Source organism: Amyelois transitella, chromosome 15, assembly GCF_032362555.1.
Source record: "Amyelois transitella isolate CPQ chromosome 15, ilAmyTran1.1, whole genome shotgun sequence".
Lineage (NCBI taxonomy): Eukaryota > Metazoa > Arthropoda > Insecta > Lepidoptera > Pyralidae > Amyelois > Amyelois transitella.
Genome location: NC_083518.1, coordinates 1,061,589 through 1,082,564, shown reverse-complemented (window position 1 = coordinate 1,082,564; position 20,976 = coordinate 1,061,589). Strand labels below are relative to the sequence as shown.

The following is a 20,976-nucleotide window of genomic DNA, read 5'->3' as shown; positions in this document are numbered from 1 at the left end:
GAATGGCATCTCTTCCAGTGGCTTTCCCGTTTTTGAGATGTTTTATTGCAGCTCTAACCTCAGAAAGGAGAATGTCCGGTTCCAGATCCTCAGTATTAGGGACAGTACTCGGGAAATCGCGGCAGTGCGGGTCCTGGAATAACGACTGACAGTAGCCTTTCCATGTTTCGGAGATTTCAACCAGTTCTGTTACCACACGATTATCGCTGTTTTCTATAGCCCAGGTTTTAGATGGTAAGGTTTTAGTGATAACCCGAATTTTGTGATACATGTCTTTCGATTCGTGTCTTCCAGCACGAGACTCGATTTCGTGACAGATGGCATGAAGGTAGTTGTTGTGGTCTCGTCTACATGCTGCTTGGACTTCAGCAGACAGTTTGTTAATAGTCCTCATGTCTGCTCCCTGAGCTTTCCTCCGACGTCTCTCTTCAACAAGAGCAAGAGTACCTTCGGTCATCCAGTGTTGCCGCTTGTGCGCCTTTGATTGCGTTTTAGACTCTGTTGCTGCCTGCTGGATAAGCTGACGCATGGCTGGCACGTTTAAATGCTAACGGGGAAGATAGAGCCACGAGCTAAAACAGCATATCATGTCTATTTGGGTGGTGAGATGTTAATACTATCGCCCAGAAAAAGATATATAATAAGTTTATAAGCTGAATTGAATTTTACAAGTAATTAAGGACGTCCTGGCAAAGGGTCAAGTCAAGAGAGTTATGAATGTGGATGAAGCGAAAGAAGTATGTAGAAGATCGTGGCAAGTGGAAAGATGTAGTCTCTGCCTTCCCCTCCGGGAAAAAGGCGTGATTTCATGCATGTTTGTATGCATGTATGTAAAGATCTATATTTCATTTACCGCATAGGAGAAACACAACTAGACCAGTGTCAAAACTTTACATTTAAGATCTGGCAAAGAAACACAACACGATTTGTTTCACTCAATATTTTGTGCGCAAGAAAAACACTTTACTGTTTATGGAAACTGCATCAGTATAATATTCTGCTCACATTTCAGTAGAATATCAATTTGTATTGATAGAATTTATTGCTCCAAGACCGTCTCGATGTAATATAAATAATTTATGAAACCATAAGTCAGTGTGCCCGGCTTTAAATACTAATTTATAGCATTAACTCTTAGGAGTGGAAAATTTTATACATGGTGATATTCACCTGATGGTTAGTGTACAGCGTCGGAGGTCGTGTGGTTAAGCTATCTGACAAAAAGCCCGCCGTTTCGAGGTTTACAGGTTCGAATATTTTCTTACCTAACAAGTAATGAGTTAGGTTCCCCTGCAAAGGTTGCATTGTTCGGACGAGAGTCGCTTTCCTTTAATTGACTCTTACGTTATGAGTGGAAACAAAAGCATACGCTATATTTTCCCTTCGGTACCAACCAGACCAGTTTTTCAGTATTATGAGAAAAATTAAAGGAAACGTCTCTTAAATTTTTTGTCAAAAATACAATTTCTAGCGGATCCTTGAAAAGCATTGCGCAAACTCAACAACCAAATAAATCGTATAAAGACACATCGTATATCACGGTAAGTAATTATTTTAAAATCGATACTTAAATCGATGCCACCTCACATATCGGTTATATTCGATCCGCTTTAATCGTAAAGCTGTGTACACACCGAGCTAACGAAGGCGAACAACGTTGGGTTGAACACGAATGTTCGTTGGCCACCCATTACAGCTAAACGATCCTCACAGAGGCTAATTAACAGCAGAAGTTTTTCTATTCCTTATCGATGATAGAGCACATTTTGATGAAGATATATATGCATACATTTAATCACGTCTATATCCCTTGGGGGTAGACAGAGGCTTGAAAAGACTGATAGGCCACATTCAGCACATGAAGATACATATCTCTAGAAAAAAAAGAGACAATGTATGAAATCGCGTGAACCTCATAAAAGGTTATGAAAGATATGACATAGTGCATTTTCTTTTCCGTTTCACGGATTCTGCATATATGACGTTAAAAACATGGCGGCGGTCGATCAGCTGATCGTATCCAATGGCGCTTTTTTCTCCGTCAAAAAGTCTCACGCTCTGTCTCTACGACTATTATACACATGTTAAAACTACATAAATAAATATATACGGGACAAATTACACAGATTGAGTTAGCCTCAAAGTAAGTTATATCGAGCCGTGCAGGACCAACGAAGCTAAACCTATTTGTTGAACCAGTGTAGACGCAGCTTAATGAGAACATGTCACAATTCGTGTAATTTGCTGCGGTGCGATATGGTTCCAAATACGTAGCACGTATGACGAGCTTGGAACTATGTCGCATTAAGTGAGGAGTGTGGAAAATAAACAGGTATCACTTTTACGCCAGTAACTATATAGATTATAACAGTCTCTAGTAATGTTTGTTCAACATGGTTGTCGATACTAAAATTGAGTATAGGCATTGAATTTGAAAAAAAAAATATCAAAATGTGATTCCCGGCTTTTCAGAATAGTAGATGCAATCTCCGTCTCTTTCCTATGGAGTGCCGAGTGGTTCACGGCACCAAACGACAACTCTATCTCGTTCCCATGGATGTCGTAAAAGGCGACTAAGGGATAGACTTATAAACTTGGGAGGCGACAGGCTAGCAACCTGTCGCTATTTGAATCTCAATTCTCTCATCAAGCCAAATAGCTGAACGTGGCCATCAGTCTTTTCAAGACTGTTGGCTCTATCTACCCTGGTATACCAAGGTATATAAACCTAATTATATGTATATATATGTGTGTGTGTTACATTATTTAGCCAGACAGCTGATCCTGTCCTACCAGTCTTTTTAAGTCTGTCCACCCCGCAAGGGATATAGACGCAGCTATAAGTATGAAAACAGAATTCACAAAAAATATAAACATTATACATGGAAACAGACACTACCTTCCACCCTGGCCACGTTCAGCTGCCAATAAGAAAAATATTTTTGCCATACATGACAACCTAGCATTTACGATACACATCTGAAAAGTTAGGCTTATAAACTTGGGATTCTTCTAAGCAATGGGCTAGCAACCTGTCACTATCTGAATCTCAATTTCATCATTACGCCACAGAAGACAACTAAACGTGAATTCCAGTTCTTTTTCAAAACTGTTGGCTCTGTTTACCCCGTAAGATACGAAGACGTGATTATGTTTGGTAGTATTTTGGTTGACTTCGCAAATTATAACTAGTTATCGCAAATCTGTTACTTGCTGCTCCGTATATAATGTAAGGCGCTATCACGCAAGATTAGCGTTGAAAATTCCGAAAGAAAGAAACGTTTTTTTCCCGTTTTATTGGTTTGTTACATTGAAATATATCTGAATAAAACCTTGGGGAAAAAACGGTTTTATTGAGATTTTCGTCGTTTGTTTCGAAAAATAAAAAAAAAACGATTGGAAAACTATATATATATATATTCTATGTATAATTATCAATTTTTAAAACAATGATGCATATTGTAAGGTAATCAATACGTTTCCTATCGTATTTTTCCGTTTTATTAATAAAAAACATGAAATATTTCATTCTTATCTTTCTTGAAACTTTCGTAAAAAACTTGTATAAATACGAGGGAATTTGAAAAAAACCGGAAAATTTCCCGCTTTTTTCAACCCTGCGCAAGATGTCACATTTTCCTATTTCCAGTTACCTCTCCAGTTTTACATAAAAACGTATAATCACGTCTTTATCCCTTAAGGGGTATACAGAGCCAAATATAGAGGAAGGCAGTTCAATCCACAACTCAGCCACTCGACTCATTTCATCAATTCAATATATACATATACATACATACATATGGTCACGTCTATATCCCTAGCGGGGTAGACAGAGCCAACAGTCTTGAAAAGACTGAATGGCCACGTTCAGCTATTTGGCTTATATCTTTTAAATTATATTTATCTCAAATTGCTTATTAGTATTAACTCCAAAGATAATGGGACATTTTTTTAACTATTGTTATATTCAACATAATAGCCGACATAAACCTGCCCGCCGTTCCATATTATTTTAAAATCGCGATGCCCAACAGGGTTCATATTGTACCTATTTATAAGCAGTAACTGCAATTCAACTGATGTACTTTATGATATGCAAAACCTTAAGATTTTGAATTTGAATTTCAACGACAAAAGGGTGAAATTTCAGTCTACGTGTCGTAGTCCGATGGAGTAATGGTCAAGGTTCTATTAGCTTAATCAATATTACTTAGAATTATTACTCTGTTTTGTGCTGTTTTGTATGTTTTACTCTTATGGTGCAATAAAGAGTTTTGTCTATCTTCATATCTTCTGACATTAGTGCTGCCTACCCCATGCTTTCATCTTTCCTGGAAGGATAGGCAGAGAGGACATATTTCCTTTATTTACTTGCCACGATCCCTGGTCTTTTTTCGCTTCAACTACATTCGTAGATTTCATAATGCAATCTGGGCTGTGATGAGGGAACATTAAAAATATATTACTGAGTGATAGACAACAGCTGAAAGCTATTCCGTATAGGAAGTTTAAAAAATTGGTTTCATGTTCTATGTGCAGAGGACATTGAGGAGCATGTCCCGGAATTTCTACAAGAAAGAAAATTGAACGAAATATTTCATTTCACACTCCAAAGCTACAGCATCTAGTGAAGATTATAACTTGTATTAATATCTCTTTATAGTTACCTTGACTCAGCTAGAGGTTACTAAAAAAACGGACGTTTTCATATTCAAAATAAAAAATAACAATCAATAAATTTTATTCATCATACTAATAGTATGCAAACTAACATAATTAATTATATATTTAAAGTTGCATTTGAATTTCTTTGACGTCATTATAATGTTTATAAATAAGCTCATATCCATATTACAAATAAGTGGAATGTTTAAACTCAGAAGTACAGATACAGAAACGATTGATCAATTTAGTTATATGTTAACAAAATCATTTACTATTTAAATAAAACTTAATTACAGGCAAGACTAAGATAAGGTATAACAACATTAAATTTTAAAATATCAATGACTTTAAAAAAAAGAAGATAAATTAAAACATATTTTTATATACTTTATATAAACATTTTCTTACATATTTGTATCCCAAGTTAATTTTCATTCATTCGTATGTAATCGATACTACATAATTTAACTAAGGTGTAATTAAGTCCAAAAATATCTGAATATAATACAATAAACTATAATAAAATAATAAAATCTTAATAAATCTAAAATACTGATATTCTAATAAAATTGATATGTTTTTTTCTTAATTTATTCTTGGTTGTAAAATAAGAAATAATAAACGTAATTAATACATTGAAAGACATAAGATAATTCTACTCTAATCAATAATACTTCTTTTGGTAAATCATGAGTAAATAAATGATAAAACATGAGTATGTTTCAGGCTTTACTGTTACTGCTAAATACTGTTAGATGGTTTATCCTTATCTCATCTTGAAAAATTGTTATCACGACATATTAATGAAATTAATATTTTTAATATATACGGGACAAATTACACTGATTGAGTTAGCCTCGAAGTAAGTTCGAAACTTGTGTTACGAGATACTAACTCAACGATACTATATTTTATAATAAATACTTATATAGATAAACATCCAAGACCCAGGACAATCAGAAAAAGTTCTTTTCTCATCATGCCTTGACCGGGATTCGAACCCGGGACCTCCGGTGTCACAGACAAGCGTACTACCGCTGAGCCACAGAGGCCGTCAAATTGAATTTCATTGTTACAATAAAACTATTTAAAAAAAAAACTAAGAAATCAAACTTCATAATTTCTTTACAAGACAACGAAAAATAAAATTTTTCATAACAGTAACATACCTTTTTGCCTTATTCTGACCTCATGTAACTAACCTCTGATTTTAAAATATTTCGCTTATATTAAATATCAACATAGGAAGCTCATTTTAGATCAGTATTAACACTACTATGATTTATTTTATCATAGTTATACTATATTCAATAATAACCTCATAGTTACCTATTTTAAAAATCCTAAAATGCTTATATCTCAATTAATATTCACATATTTTATTATTGACCTACGCCAAGTCCTGATCTGTTGCAAACCATCGATTTATTAATTAAAAAACAAAAATAAAGTAGTGAATATTAAAAATCTTCAATAAAAATGATATTATAACTTGGCCACTTTTGTTTAATTTTAAATTTGTAACACAATAAAATACATAATTACGAGTAGTAACTGGTTCGTCAAATATTTAAATTTTTTTAATTACCCTAAAAATTAGAATCAATTTATCTGTTAATCGCGACATCTTCTGTATGTATTTCGAAATTGTAAATTGATAAGTTGATATCTTTATGCATAAAAAAAAATGAAATTTGTGTGTCGGCTACTATTCTGATATTTTAATGAAAACACCTTATATGTATGTAAGGGATTTATCCGTAACTTTTCATATTCTTAGTTGGTATATTCAACAGTTACCATTAAATTATTTTTTAATCAAAACTTAAATATCTAAACCTAGGATTTGACTGAGTATAGCTGCTATATGTTACTACCATTATCAATATTATCAAACACAACCAATTTCCGACAAACTCAAGTTTGAAAATCATCTGCAATATTTAATTAAGAGTAGCAATACAAAAAAACATGCTATATAAGTATTCGTAAATAGAAAATTAAAAGTTATTAATTCATGTTTTTATAATGTAATTTTTTTAATGAATGTGAAATTATAATTTGGCTGTTTTCTTTGTGAATCTTTAAATATATGTAATTTTTTCTTGAAAGTTGTTGTTATGACTATTAATATCTAAATTCAATATAATCTCACAAATAATGTACCAATTACATACTAAAAAAAACTGTTGATTACGGCCATAGAGTCTGCGATAGAAAATTTTAAGAGGAAATAATACCACCTTTTCAAGAGATTTTTAGAAATGTTCAAGTTACATTATTTTATCTTAAAACTAATGTATATTTCTTTTATGTTGTGAAAATTAAATTATCAAAAGTTGTTCAGATTCGAAAACTGATTGCTTATTTGTTTGTTGTTTACAAAATATGATTAGTAGAGATCCCATACTTTTTTTTTAAATAAGGTCACTTGTAGTATCACAATAAACTGATAAATGATATAAACTTCTACTAGAACAAAAGAGTTTCAATCAGAAAGGTCTAATACTACTCCCTCTTAAAACGTACCATATTTTATATTATAATGCAACATATTGATTTCTTTTTGGTAGAAAATTTTATTTTATTTTAAAAATATTACAAGTCTCGCTTAGAATTTCATCTTTACAAATATCAAAAACTAAATTAATGGCCGATTGTCTCCTGTTAAAGATTCATTTCCACAGTGGATGCGCACGCGCAGATCTCCAAACTTCCTCGGGCCGAAGGTCGCTCAGGAGTCAACCCAGCCCTCAATCAGCATTAATCATCTGCAACAAGCAATTTCACTTTTAATGTGATGTTCAAATAATGGGAAGCGACAACCCTGAGCGACCTGTTACAACCGAAGTGAAAGAAATGTTAATTAAAATGGTTGATTTTAATAAAAATAAAAAAAAAAACAATGAACACTGAAAATTAGGAGTGTCAGAGTAAATATTTTTAGTTTGTCAATTATGTATGAGACTTCTTTCTTTCTATATTTAATTATTGAATTGTAATTTTCATTTTTTCGATCCGAAGTCGGGCTTTTTTTTATTTATTTTTTTCACCTTTTTTTATTTCATTATGTTATTCATGATATTTGTCAGCATGAATTGCACAATAAAATATTTGTTGTCGTTTTCATATTTAAAAAAAAAACATTTTATTTTTTGCCAGAACAATTTATATACATACTATTATTATTTTTTTGGCAATATCTTCAAATTTTCTTCTTTCTCTTCGGTTGATAAGATCTGCGTGGCTGTCGCTATTTCTACGTATTTATATAAAAGCACTTTTTCCCTTTTGCTAATAATACATTACATACAGTACACAATTTAAAACGTGAAATTTTTCATGATAGTATTATGTAGATATCATGAAAAAATTATAAAAATATACATAGGTATAATAATTATTATAAAACACTATGTCCCAAAGCATGGGATGGTATCATGTCTAGGCCGGTATTTAAGACTTAATTTAGGCGTTGGATAAGCAACCTGTTAGGTACCCTTTGCTTTTATCATTAATCCATCCAGCGAAACGTGACCTTCGAATCGTTTCGAAACTGCTGGCTTTGTGTCCCACGTAAGGAACAAAGTAACATATATAGTCACGTCTATATACCCATACCCTTGCGTGGTAGACAGAGCCAACAGTCGTCAAAAGACGTGGCCTTTCATCGTTCAACGTATTGGATTAATGATTGAATGAATTGAGTTTGAAATAATTATAGGTCCATCGCATAAAAGAGGAATCCCAAATAGGTATATAAGCCTATCCCTTAGTCGCCTTTTACGACATCCATGAGAAAGAGATGGAGTATTCCTATTCCAGGAACAAAGTCATTATACAATTAATTTTGAGGCGTTATGGCTAAATATAAGTCTTTCTGTCAGTTTTATTAAGAGCCATGCAGCAGGATTGCATTTGCAAACACACAGACACACTCATAATATACATTAATACCGCCGCGGGTAGGTATGTATGTGTGCGTGCGCGATTTGACACTTATTCAATTCTGAGCAGGGTTGCCACTTTTCAGATTTTTTTATTTACCATAAATAAAAAAAGATTATAAAAAACGTTTGTCATGTAATGGTTTGTCTTGTCGTTGTTTCTATATTCTCAAAATAACAGAACAACAACTTTTATTTTCCAATAAACAAATAATTATGTGTAAAATAATATACCAATTATATTTTTTGCAATACTTAATTCCTTCTTAATCTGATAATTTTGAAATAAATTATAATTTATTTAATTATAATCTTTACGTTAATTTAGTTTTGAAAAAAAAATCTTAGATATCTTAATGTAAAGTGTAAATTTTATTTGCATTAAATTTGCACTAAATAATGTAGCTTCATAGTCGTTTATATCTAAAATAAGTTAAAAATATACATATTTATTAGGTCAAGATTATCCTAAACTAACGAAAAAGTATGCATGCACGTGAAAAATGTAGTTAATTCTAAAACGCTGTTAAAACTAATCCATGCGACAAATTATCAAGTTCACATAAAAGTTAATAAATGAAAGGCCATCCTGTGTGTACGTAGCGACCCTGCACACACATACACACACACAAACACACAACACAACCGGTCGATTGACGTCAATGGGCAGGGGGGGGAGTGTATAAAAAAAAATTAAAACTATCAGCTTACTACAGCTGAATCGAGGCGTAACCACAGAGGAGGTTAACCGAGTTGTTACAGAGTCCATTTTACATATAATTTGTAGCTCTGGATTGTCATCGACAGGTTTCTTACAAAGATGCCTTCGAGTACAAATAGGTTTGAAAAAGTTTAAAATTGTAAAACATTCAGCAGGAACACATAGTTCTTCAATCCTAAGTGAGTCAAATAGTTAGTTATGTATAACTATTGTTAGTTATCTTAAGTAAAGAATAAACAAATTGTGAAAGTTATCAAAATTCTTATTAAGTACCATATTTTATGATTTCTAATCGTAAAATAATCATACGAGATTAAAAACACCCTTAAAATGCCCATAATCTAACCTCAGGCAAGAAGGAACAAGCAGAGACTACATTACTTCATCAATCTTTTCATGACAGCAGACGCACAATCAAATCAACAAAAACATATTTTCACGTAACTTTGGCTCTCTACAAAACCTACTCTCGGCCGTACCATAAACAATCCATTGTTTTCAATCGACTCTAGTGACAATTAACAACTTATTTTCCGAGCTAAGTAACGGCTTTTTTTGCTATTACTAGACCAGAATGTCTGATTGTGTGAACTTGATGATGATAACACAAACTCTTTGTTACAAAACTGGATATGTAAAGGATGTATGACGCACGCTCATTAATTTTGCATTATTTTTTATCCGATCTCAGAAAGAGGGTTCTGTAGGTCGATCAGCAATAATGCTTTTGTAATAATCAATTATTTTCTTAGCAGAGAACGCCTTTTAGCATAAAGATCATCTGTTGTACATTTTACGTGCATGAATTTTAAATAAATAAATAAAAATAAATCACCCTATTTATATATAATGAAGGTATTAAACGGGCACGTATCTTTATTTTATTTTGGAAGTTTCTAATCATGTTACAATACCTATGATGAATCAGAGATATGTACATACAATATAATAAAGATACGTTACGTGCGCGTTTAATATCTGCATTATACATAAATAGTATAATTCAATGCAAAAGTTTAGTACCAATTTGTACATTAAGTAGTTAACAAAGCCTCCTTTTAAGTAATAGATGCCTAAGCCAGGAGGAGAGGCTCTTTCTAAGCCATTAAATACATTTAGCTCTAAAAATGTTCATATCTCAAAAACTGCTGACGAAATCCTAAAGGTTCTTTAATTTTTGGCGCATCTTCAATGATACACCATTACAAAACTTTTTTTTATACGGGACTACAAACTACACAGATTGAGTTAGCCTCGAAGTAAATTACTAAACTATATATATAAATAAACTTAAACATATAGATAAACTTCCAAGACCCAGGCCAATAAGAAAAAGTTCATTTCTCATCATGCCCCGGCCGGGATTCGAACCATGCAAACAGAATTTCTTTTATACAAATACAATTTCAATTTATAAAACACTACTATGCTTTTGTTCGGTTGATCAACGTATTATTACCTTTTTATTTTCGTCCCGGATGGAAAGCGGTTACCAAGGCAATCGAGAAATCTTTTACGCCCTGTTTTTGTTCAGGAATTGATGATATTGTAATGTAGCAAAGATTTAATATGAGAAAAAAACATGTTTACGAGAGCGATTTACCTATTTGGCTGCATTGTTTTCATTCTTATTGTCCTTAGGGTTTTGACTTTACGAAACTAATAAAACAAAATCAAATTGGATTTGTTTATTGTATACTGTTTTTATTACTCTACATGTACGCCATCAAAAGGAATAATAAACAATTGAAAATTAAATTCTAAATCCCATATAGGGAGTACTCCTATAGGAAATCTGCCCTTATAGAAAATTATAATATTTGCGCTGGATTAAAAAGAGACATGATTACTTTTCAACACGTTATAATACTTCTTATTTTAAATTACAGTTCACGGTTCATAGACAAAAGAGTTTATTACACACCCCGACATATCAAAACTCCTAAAAATCTCTCATTTCATTGTTGTCAATACCCTGAATTTAGGGAAAATTCCCCGAAAACGGATTGTTCTTGAAGGCGATGGGCTGTCCTGTCACTAAATTCCATCATTAAACCATACAACTGAACGTACCGTATTTTCTAGACTATTGGCTCTGTCTAACCAGCAATGGATATAGACGTGACTATATATGTATGTATTTATGTACCCCGAAAATTGGAAACTGAAATCAGCTAATTAGTATTCATTATTTCTCTACAAACCACTACAAAAGGAAAGAGCGAGGTAATTGCATTAGTTAAATACGTACAGTCAACTGCATATAAAGTAACCTCGCATGGAACTTATGACGCAGTATTAGAGGAAAATTTACAGTGAATTTGGGTAGTTTGATATGCTGTTGTGTATTATTTAAATTCCTTTTGTAAGTAACTTGACCGTATTTGATGCAGGAAGCGGGCAATGTTGCCAAAATACACGATAATAATGATTTCCGCAATTGAAACAGTTATAATGATAACAATTTCAGCGTACAGGAGATATGAAATAACCTCTTTGGCGCAGCGGTAGTTAGCTTGTCTTTGACACCGGAGGTCCCAGGTTCGAATCCCGGCCAGGGCATAATGAGAACTTTTTCTGATTGGCCTGAGTCTTGGATGTTTATCTATATAAGTATTTATTATAAAATATAGTTTCGTTGAGTTAGCATCTCGTAATGTCGAACAAGACAGTCGACAACCGTCATGTGTTAAGTCCATATAAAACATCGGCTCCTAAAGATGTCATCGTGTGGTTCCCGGCACCAACACAAAAAAGAATAGGACAACTCCATCTCTTTACCATGGATGTCGTAACAGGCGACTAAGGGATAGGCTTACAAACTTGGAATTCTTCTTTTAGGCGATGGGCTAGCAACCTGTCTCTATTTGAATCTCCAATTCTATTATTAAGCCAAACAGCTAAACGTAGCCGATAATTTTTTCAAGACTGTTAGCTCTGTCTTCCCCACAAGGTATAAAGACGTGACCATATGTATGTATGTATGTCATCGTGTAATGGAAATTTTACAGTCGCAGTAATTCGGATGATCTCTGATAAAGGCACAAGGACGCCTTCTCTACATGGCGCGTGTATTTTACGAAACAGATGCTTATCTCTTGGTATTGATGTTTTAAACGTTTAAGTATTTCTAAGTGCGTTGCTCGAATGGCCGTTACAACATCTTAATTGATTAGAATCTTCCGCTGTTTGAACTTTATAATAAAATAACTTACATATAATTACTTACACCTTTATACCTTGCGAGGTGGACAGAACCAACAGTCTCAAAATGACTTGCTATAATTTAGCTGTATGGCTTAAAAGAATTGGGGTTCAACATACCTACATACATACATATAATCACGTCTTTATCCCTTGCGGGGTAGACCGAGTCAACAGTCTTGAAAAAACTGATTGGTCACGTTCAGCTGTTTGACTTAATTATAGGAGTGATGTATGCATATATATAAAAGAAGCAGCTGGCACTAATTTTGATTTATCTTCGCCTATCAGTTATCAAATCTTAGGATCAGCATATTTGTAACATCAATACCGTCTACGGTACAATATACACTTACATGACAGGTTTAGAGGGGGAAGATGACAGTAAAATCATCTGCAAACATCGACCTGTCACAAAAGATTACAAAACCAATAATAGTAACAGATCTTCAAATATTTTGATTCGCTTGACCCACAGCCATTGTGACGTCAATGCTGGCCGTGATGAGTGGTGTGGCCACAGACATGGATCTAGCTAGATACGACCGACTAGTCTGTATAAAAACTAAGCGTGTAAAGATTTTTCTACCTACTGTTTCGTCGGAAGAGCGAAATAATAAGCGATAAGGTGATGACCTAGCAGCCTGTCACTATTTGAATTTTAATTTTATCAATAGGCACTGCAGTTGAACATGGCCTTTCGCTGTTTCCAAGACTGTTGGCTCTGTTTGCCCCGCAAGAAACAAAGACGCGATTATATGTATGTATATTGTATGTATAAGTTCCCTCAGGCAGAATGGTTTTAAGTTTCAGAGGTTGTGATTGAAGAAAACGAGCCATGATACACTATGATTTTACTTAACTACCAAACTATGGAACCAACACTATGACTGCCACTGATAGATAGAGAGGGTAGAGACTTACATCAAAAAATATAGAAAATTTTAATGATGATGTCCATGCTATGGAACCGATAATAATGATTCCCGAAAATTCCGAGTGCAACAGTTTCGTATCTTAAAATTATTTATATATAATAGATAGATAGATAGATAGTAGTAGTATTTTCTAGAAAAAAAGAATAGGCCACTCTATCTCTATTCCATGAATGTCGTAAAAGGCGACAAAGAGATAGGCTTATAAACTTGGAATTCCTCTTTTAGGCAGTGGGCTAGGAACCTATCACTATTTGAATGTCAATTCTATCATTAAGCCAAGCAGCTGTACGTGGCCTTTGGGTGAATGTTGGCTCTTGCTACCCTGCAAGGGATATAGACGTGATTATATGTGTGTGAGCTTCTATTCCTGCTTAAAAGTGGTTTTTGAGTTGTCAACCGTTTCCCGAGCTATTTGACACGCGAAGTAAGTAAATATACTCGTACATGTAAAACACTCGCGGGATCTAGCTAAACCTATGTCTGTGGTCATGTCTGACACAATATGTGAGTGTGCCACTCGTTCGGAATTATTTGTCGCGTGGTAGGTCATAGTATAATAACAATATCAAGTACCACACAGACTATTAGATGAGGAGGATTTGCATTGCAACAGTGAAAAATATGTTTTTTTTTTAGCTTCAAATTGTAAAAATCGATGAAGACAAAAAGAAGATTAAAAGACTTTCTTTGTCTTGTGAAAGAAGAGATATTAACTTATACAATTTAATTTACCTCATGGAAAACAGAAAATAAATTCACATACACGAATTGTCACAAATCCCGAATAAGCTTTTTTTTTCATTTACATTGAATATTTTACTCGGCAGCAATAGAAGAAAAAATAGGACCACTCCATCGGTGTTTAGTTTTAAAGCATATTGCAATCATTTTATCTTACTTTAAATTACATCATATTCCAAAAACACTTCTCAGAAAAATTTATGATAAGTCATAGCCAGAAACAATTATAATTAATTGTTGTAACCATCAAATAAGAGGTCCCTTTGAAACACCGCGCTGTATTTCTGATGCGCGTGCGTCATCACTCGCACACTAACGTTATGTATGATCCCTAACGGCGCCGGCCCTACCCAGCACTGCAAAACCTCTGAGGGACAAATTTCCAGATCAAAGAAATACCAAAAGACTTTGACGTTATTAGGAATGAACTACGAGCTGGTGAACTCAATACTGATAAAGTCTAAGTCGAGACAAAGACAGAAAAAAATATTTCTAACTAGAGGCCGCCCGCGACTACGTCCCTTATCATAACATAACAATCAATCCCGCGGGAACTCCAAGATAAAAAGTAGCCTATATGTTAATATGTGCCTTCAGCTACCTACATACCAAATTTCATCGTAATCGGTTCAGTAGTTTTTGCGTGAAAGAGTAACGAACATCCATACTGACATCCTGACATACTCACAAACTTTCGCATTTATAACATTGGTAGGATTTGCGCGAAACAAAAAACACATTTCCCTCTTTTATCCCACCTACGTAGATACGGGTCTCCTTGTTAATTTGCGCTAGAGTGAACAATTCTGGATATTCCAGGCACGTCTAACTCGTACTTATACTAAAACTGGATATTCTCTAACTGCTTAAAATCCTTTAGTACACCTCTACTTTTTTAAATTTACAATTCTAACATTAAGCCAAATAGCCGAACGTGGCCTACCAGTCTTTTCAAGATCGATGACCCTGTCCACCCCGCGAGGAATATAGACGTGGCAATGTGTAAACATGTATGTAGTACACTCCAGACTTAACAGTTTGGAATAGAAAATCAGTCAATCAGTCATTATAGATAGATAGATAGATAAAACTCTTTATTGCACCATAAGACTAAAACATACAAAACAACATAAAACAGATAGGGATGGTACAAAGGCGGACTTATCGCTAATGCAATCACTTCCAGTCAACCTTTGGGTGGAAGGAAACCAAACAGGAGATTGGCGTTGGCGCAGAGCAAGAAGAATGCACAAAGATTATTCTCTTTTGTAAATTTTAAATTTAAACAAGCCAAATTAAATGTTAGTTTCCCCTATTCAAATGGCTAATAAGCCAATACGCCCTTATGATAAAGGGCGTCAACCCTTCTGAAAATATAACTAAAGCCATCATGAAGCGTGTGATAACGTTATCACTAGTAGCGGTCTGGCCTTCGCTTAATCCACGGGTTTCTGATAACCATGTTATTGTAATTAATATTTCTGTTGAGCATATAGACGGAGATATTTTTGAATTGTTTTCATTTGAATAACGGTTAATTTTAAAAGACTGGCCAAAATATCTATACTAATATTATAAAGCAGAGTTGAAGAGTTTGGTTGTTTGTTTGAACGCGCTAATCTCAGGAACTACTGGTTCAAATTGAAAAATTGTTTTTGTGTTGAGTAGACCATTTATCGAGGCTTTAGGCTATATAATATCACGCTGCAACTATTAGGAGCGAATAAATAATGGAAAATTTGAAAAAAAAAAAACGGTGAAAATTATTCATCCTTGAGGGCTTTAGCTTAGTGCGCTTGTCTGTGTCACCGGAGGTCCCAGGTTCGAATCCCGGTCAGGGCATGTTGAGAAACGAACTTTCTCTGACTGGCCTGGGTCTTGGATTTTTATCTATATAAGTATTTATTATAAAATATACTTACCTACTTCGAGAATAACTCAATCAGTGTAATTTGTCCCGTAGGTACATATTTATTTATATTATTTATTATTATTCATTAACTGTAATTGCAAATAAAATCTATTCTCCGTTTTTTTTTTCATGTTTTTCGCTACCTAAAACAAATGGCACGTGTGATAATTTGTCTGTAACTCCATTCCTCCGAAACTACCAACCGTTATTGTTTGTATAACTGGCAGAGTATAATAAAATGGCGGAAGTTGACATCCGTCATCAAATGGAGCTGTTTAGTGATGTCGGGACAATGCAGTCTTCAATGGCCCGGATTTAACAGGGCGAGACGATTTCACTTCACTCGTAATTCTATCATCATCCCGAATGATTTTAGATGGTTCTTTCAATAATTAAATAATTCTATCCTCATCCTGAATGATTTAAGGCATATATCTTACCCATTCTCTTTTTATATCTTCTTACGTACATACATAATATAATCATATAGTTGTATGGATTGTTTTATACATATAATACATATATACGGTCCCGTCCCGTCTATATCCCTTGTGGGGTAGACATGGCCAACAGCCTTGAAAAGACTGTTAGGCCACGTTCAGCTATTTGGCTTAGTGATAGAATTGAGATTCAAATAGTGACAGGATGCTAGCCCATCGCCTTAAAAAAGAATGCCGAGTTTGTTAGCCTATCCCTTAGTTGCCTTTTACATCCATAGGAAAGAGACGGAGTGGTCTTATTCTTTTTTGTATTGGTGCCGGGAACCTTTGAAATTTGATTGCTTAAATAATATAAATGTAAATAAATAAAATAATAAGTAAAATCAAATGTTAGGCACAAACTTCAGGCGCGGAATTCTTTCGTCCCGCCATAGATTCGGCGGACGAGTAATTTTAAAATGTCTATTTTACAAATGAGAAGATTTGTGTTTTGTCCGTTCGTTCCTATACACTTAAATACTAATTAATTTTTTTTCATGCTAAGCTTATATCCTTTCCCGTCTACTCTTTCTCGGACTGAATTTCACCTTCCATAAAGTATGCCTTCAATCTATCGCTTCATAGTCTATCCCTCCGATCAGACAGAACCCAGAATCTCAACAGGACAGGAAGGTCACGGTGTGAATTTCGTTTGTTTGTTTATTACAGGCTCTTTATTGCAAAGAAATTTACACAGTAACAAGAAAATAGTAAGTACATAGTTATAAAAGAAATAAATCATTATTATTATTAAAATTCGTTGTGATTAAACACTTTTTCTCATCATCAATTGGAAGAAAAATACATAAATTAATTTGAACGTTGGTAGGTACTTGGTTTTCCCTGGTGTTCCTTCCAACGATTTTATAAAATGAGGAAATAAAGTTTTACTTTCCTGAATTTGCACATTCATGCAAAATTATACCATCACTTTCTACAACTAAAGCCGATGGGGGTATAAGTTAACTTGTGACTGTAATTTTGAATAAGGAATGTTTTCGGAAAATCGAATTATCGACAAAATATAATGAAAATCGGTTCATAAACGATGAAGTTATCCGCGGACATGTATAAAAAAAATATACACTCGAATTGAGAAACCTACTCCTTTTTTTGAAGTCGGTTAATAATAAATCGGATGATCAAAATCGGGAATGTATTATCATCAACGACCCATTCTAATAAAACTAAATAGATCCTTTAAAAAGTATTCGCATTAAAAAGCAGGATGTAAATCACATGCCTACTTACTAAATTGTTAAAAAAATACAATCGGCTTAAGATATAGATACCCTCACCTCACCTTAAGTGACTAGAGGTGACCCGAGTATATCCTAGGCCCACTGTTTCATTTAAAAACCTTAATTAACAATCAAATGTCACTGACCTTTTTCGGCATGGTCGGAGATTCGAACTCCTCATCGTCTCTGCTGGACAGCGTGGAACACGACGAGCAGGCGGAGTCAGCGGACAGCGACCTGGCCCGGAGCCAGTCCGCCTCCTCCTCCGTCGCGCCCACCGCCACCCCATCAGAGTAGTCGCTCACCACCACACTGGGCGTCCGCACACAACGCCCCCTGATCTCGCTACCCTCACTACTCCTCCTCCCCAACTCTACTATATGAGCCTCAATCAGAGTACGCTCTCTCCTCGGATTAACAGCATCAGGCGGCGGCGTCACCTCCCTGGGGTGCGAATGCCTTCGGTGCCTCGTCTCCAGCTCGACGGCCGAATCATCGCTCAGATCGCGACTCCTGCGCCTGACCGCGACTCTGTCGTCGTCGTCTGATGAGGTGATGTCCTCGCACGGGGATTGGGCTCGAGGCAGCCGTAGGTACTGCATGGGGCCAGGTTCGAATCGCCTCAGCAGTTCGGAGACGCGGGGTTGCGCGTGCCTGCTCACACGGCCGGTCGGCGCGGCGAGCGCGCCAAGACTGGCTTTGCGTGGAGTCTGCGGTTGGCGAGCGTCGTCGGGTGACACTCCTGCGCCGAGTTTGAGGTAAAACAGGCTGTGGTTTAGCGCTTTTTCCCGGAGTACCCTGCGGAAGTCTTCTGGAGGGGGTTGCTCTAGACGCGGCATCCTGGAATCGGGGAAGGTGTAACATTATTTCGGTTCATTTAATATTCCTATTATAAATGCAAAAGTTTGTCAGGATGTCAGTATGGATATTTGTTACTCTTTCACGCAAAAACTACTGAACCGATTGCGATGATATTTGGTATGTAGGTAGCTGATGACCCAGAATAACATATAGGCTACTTTTTATCTCGGAGTTCCCGCGGGATTAATTCCACGCGGACGAAGTCGCGGGATAAATAAACTTAATGTTCATATTTTTATAGAAGGTCGTTTTCGCTTGCACACTGAACAGAACCAACAGTTAAGTTACAATAATCATAGGTCAAGTTTAACTGAATAGCTTAAGATCTCGGCCTAGGAATCCTAGAGTCCATATAGCCTTAAATAGGAATCCCAGGTATGTAAGCATTTGACTGACTCCTGATACCTTGACTGACCATCACAAACTGCACTAGAAGCGAAGCATACACGGTACCAATGTTTCTTTGCTAACAGACCAACGTCCTTTACGACATCCACAGGAACCACACGGCAAACTTATCTTTCATTTATTTACTTTTGAAATGCATTTTGTATAAACCTTTACTAACCTGTATGATTTTTACTGTATTGCTATCAAATTATCTGAAGTTTTAGTTATTGCGCATCTCCAATCGATCTGAAACAAAGAGAAAGCTTTTTACAAGTTATTAGGTAACTTTATTACAATTTTGTTTTAAACTCACGCCTCCTTGATCCGATTGATGTCGTTATTGATGGATTGATGAATGTCGTAAAAGGCCACTAAGGGATAGGCTTACAAACTTGGGATTCTTTTTTAGGCGATGGGCTAGCAACCTTTAAATATCAATTCTATCATTAAGCCAAATAGCTGAACGTGGCCATTCAGTTTTTTCAAGACTGTTGGCTCTGACTTCCTGGCAAGGGATATAGACGTGACCATATGTATGTATGTATGTATGTATTCTATTCTATCTGTCAATTCGGTTTGAATTCCAGTTCTCACGGCCCGGTCACACGGATGCGGTACCGTAAACCGTACTCTTTACATTTCCGACTACATTCATGGGATCATGATGGGAACGCTAATACAAATACATTCATAACCCAGCCTTAATTTGACCAAGATACGTTCGTCTAGGCAGAGATCATTCACTTACAGAATACCAGCTGTTCCCCGCGACTTCGTCCCCGTAAAACGAAAAAGCCTGGTCAATCGTCTGTCAAAGTACATGGAAAAGATTGGGGGAAGAAAGTGATCCTATTCTCAAGTCCAGTGAACCACACGGCACTAACTTTAATCATGCTTCAAATTGCAACAAATGTATAGCCGGGCACATTTTTTTGTCTCAGAATTAATTCTTAGAAGTTTTGATGTTACAATTTACAACAATGGATTTGTCAGTGCTGCGTTAATTGTAACACGTTACATGTAGTTGGAGGAGGCAAAAATAATATTATTTGTACTATTTATTTTTATGCCACTAAAGAAAATGCTTAATTCGATTTTAATCAACTTGGAATTCTTCTTGTGCGCGATGGGAGTGCAATCTGTCACTATTTGAATCTCCATTCCATACAGATGTAAGTATGTATGTATTTTACCATACTTACATAATCACTACACTACTCTTTACTAGAGGGGTAGGCAGAATCTGCGTCCTTAAACTCACCGCGATCCTTATGCTAATTTAAGCATTCAAATCCAAGAGTTAATTTAATTTTTATTTCATGTTTCAAGACCCATAATTTCTAAAAAACAACATACATATTTATATTTAATATCAAACTTGAACGAAATGCCAAAATTAACACCTTTATTTACATATTCCGTACGTATCCAGGCTAAAAATAACATGCATACACATAATCACGTCAAAATGCCTCGCGAGGTAAACAGAGCCCGCAGTCAGAATTCAGTTTTTAAGAGACTTAATGATAGAATTGATTCAAATAGTGGCAGGTTGATAGTCTATCGTCTAAAAAAATCCTAAGTTTATAAGCTTATCCCTTAGTCGCCTTTTACGACATCCACGGGAAAGAGATGGTGCGGTCATAATTTAAACGTAATAATAATTTAAACGTATAAAAACTCATAAGTAAATTCTATACAATTCTGTTTGTATGGGAAACACGCACCAAGCTTTTACATACAACTAACCTGGAGTTGTTACGTGATATGGAATTCTTATGTGACATGGGAGCCATAGTAATATTAATGTTGCTAATGGATATAAAATTATAAATAAAAAAAAAATTAAGGAAGGACTTGTAAAATTAAAAAATAAA

General features: G+C 35.1%; 1 protein-coding gene across 1 annotated transcript in view; it reads right to left on the bottom strand.

The window, feature by feature from the left end:
* Window positions 1–7,274: 7,274 nt before the first annotated feature.
* Window positions 7,275–20,976, bottom strand: part of LOC106136488 (uncharacterized) — a 33,934-nt gene continuing 20,232 nt past the window's right edge. The window contains exons 2-4 of the mRNA XM_060948087.1: window positions 19,278–19,345; window positions 17,995–18,688; window positions 7,275–7,436 (exon numbers count right to left, since the gene is read on the bottom strand). Of these exons, the coding sequence (XP_060804070.1) occupies window positions 7,419–7,436; window positions 17,995–18,687 (711 nt within the window). The 5' untranslated portion in view covers window position 18,688; window positions 19,278–19,345 and the 3' untranslated portion in view covers window positions 7,275–7,418. The remainder of the gene's footprint in view (window positions 7,437–17,994; window positions 18,689–19,277; window positions 19,346–20,976) is intronic.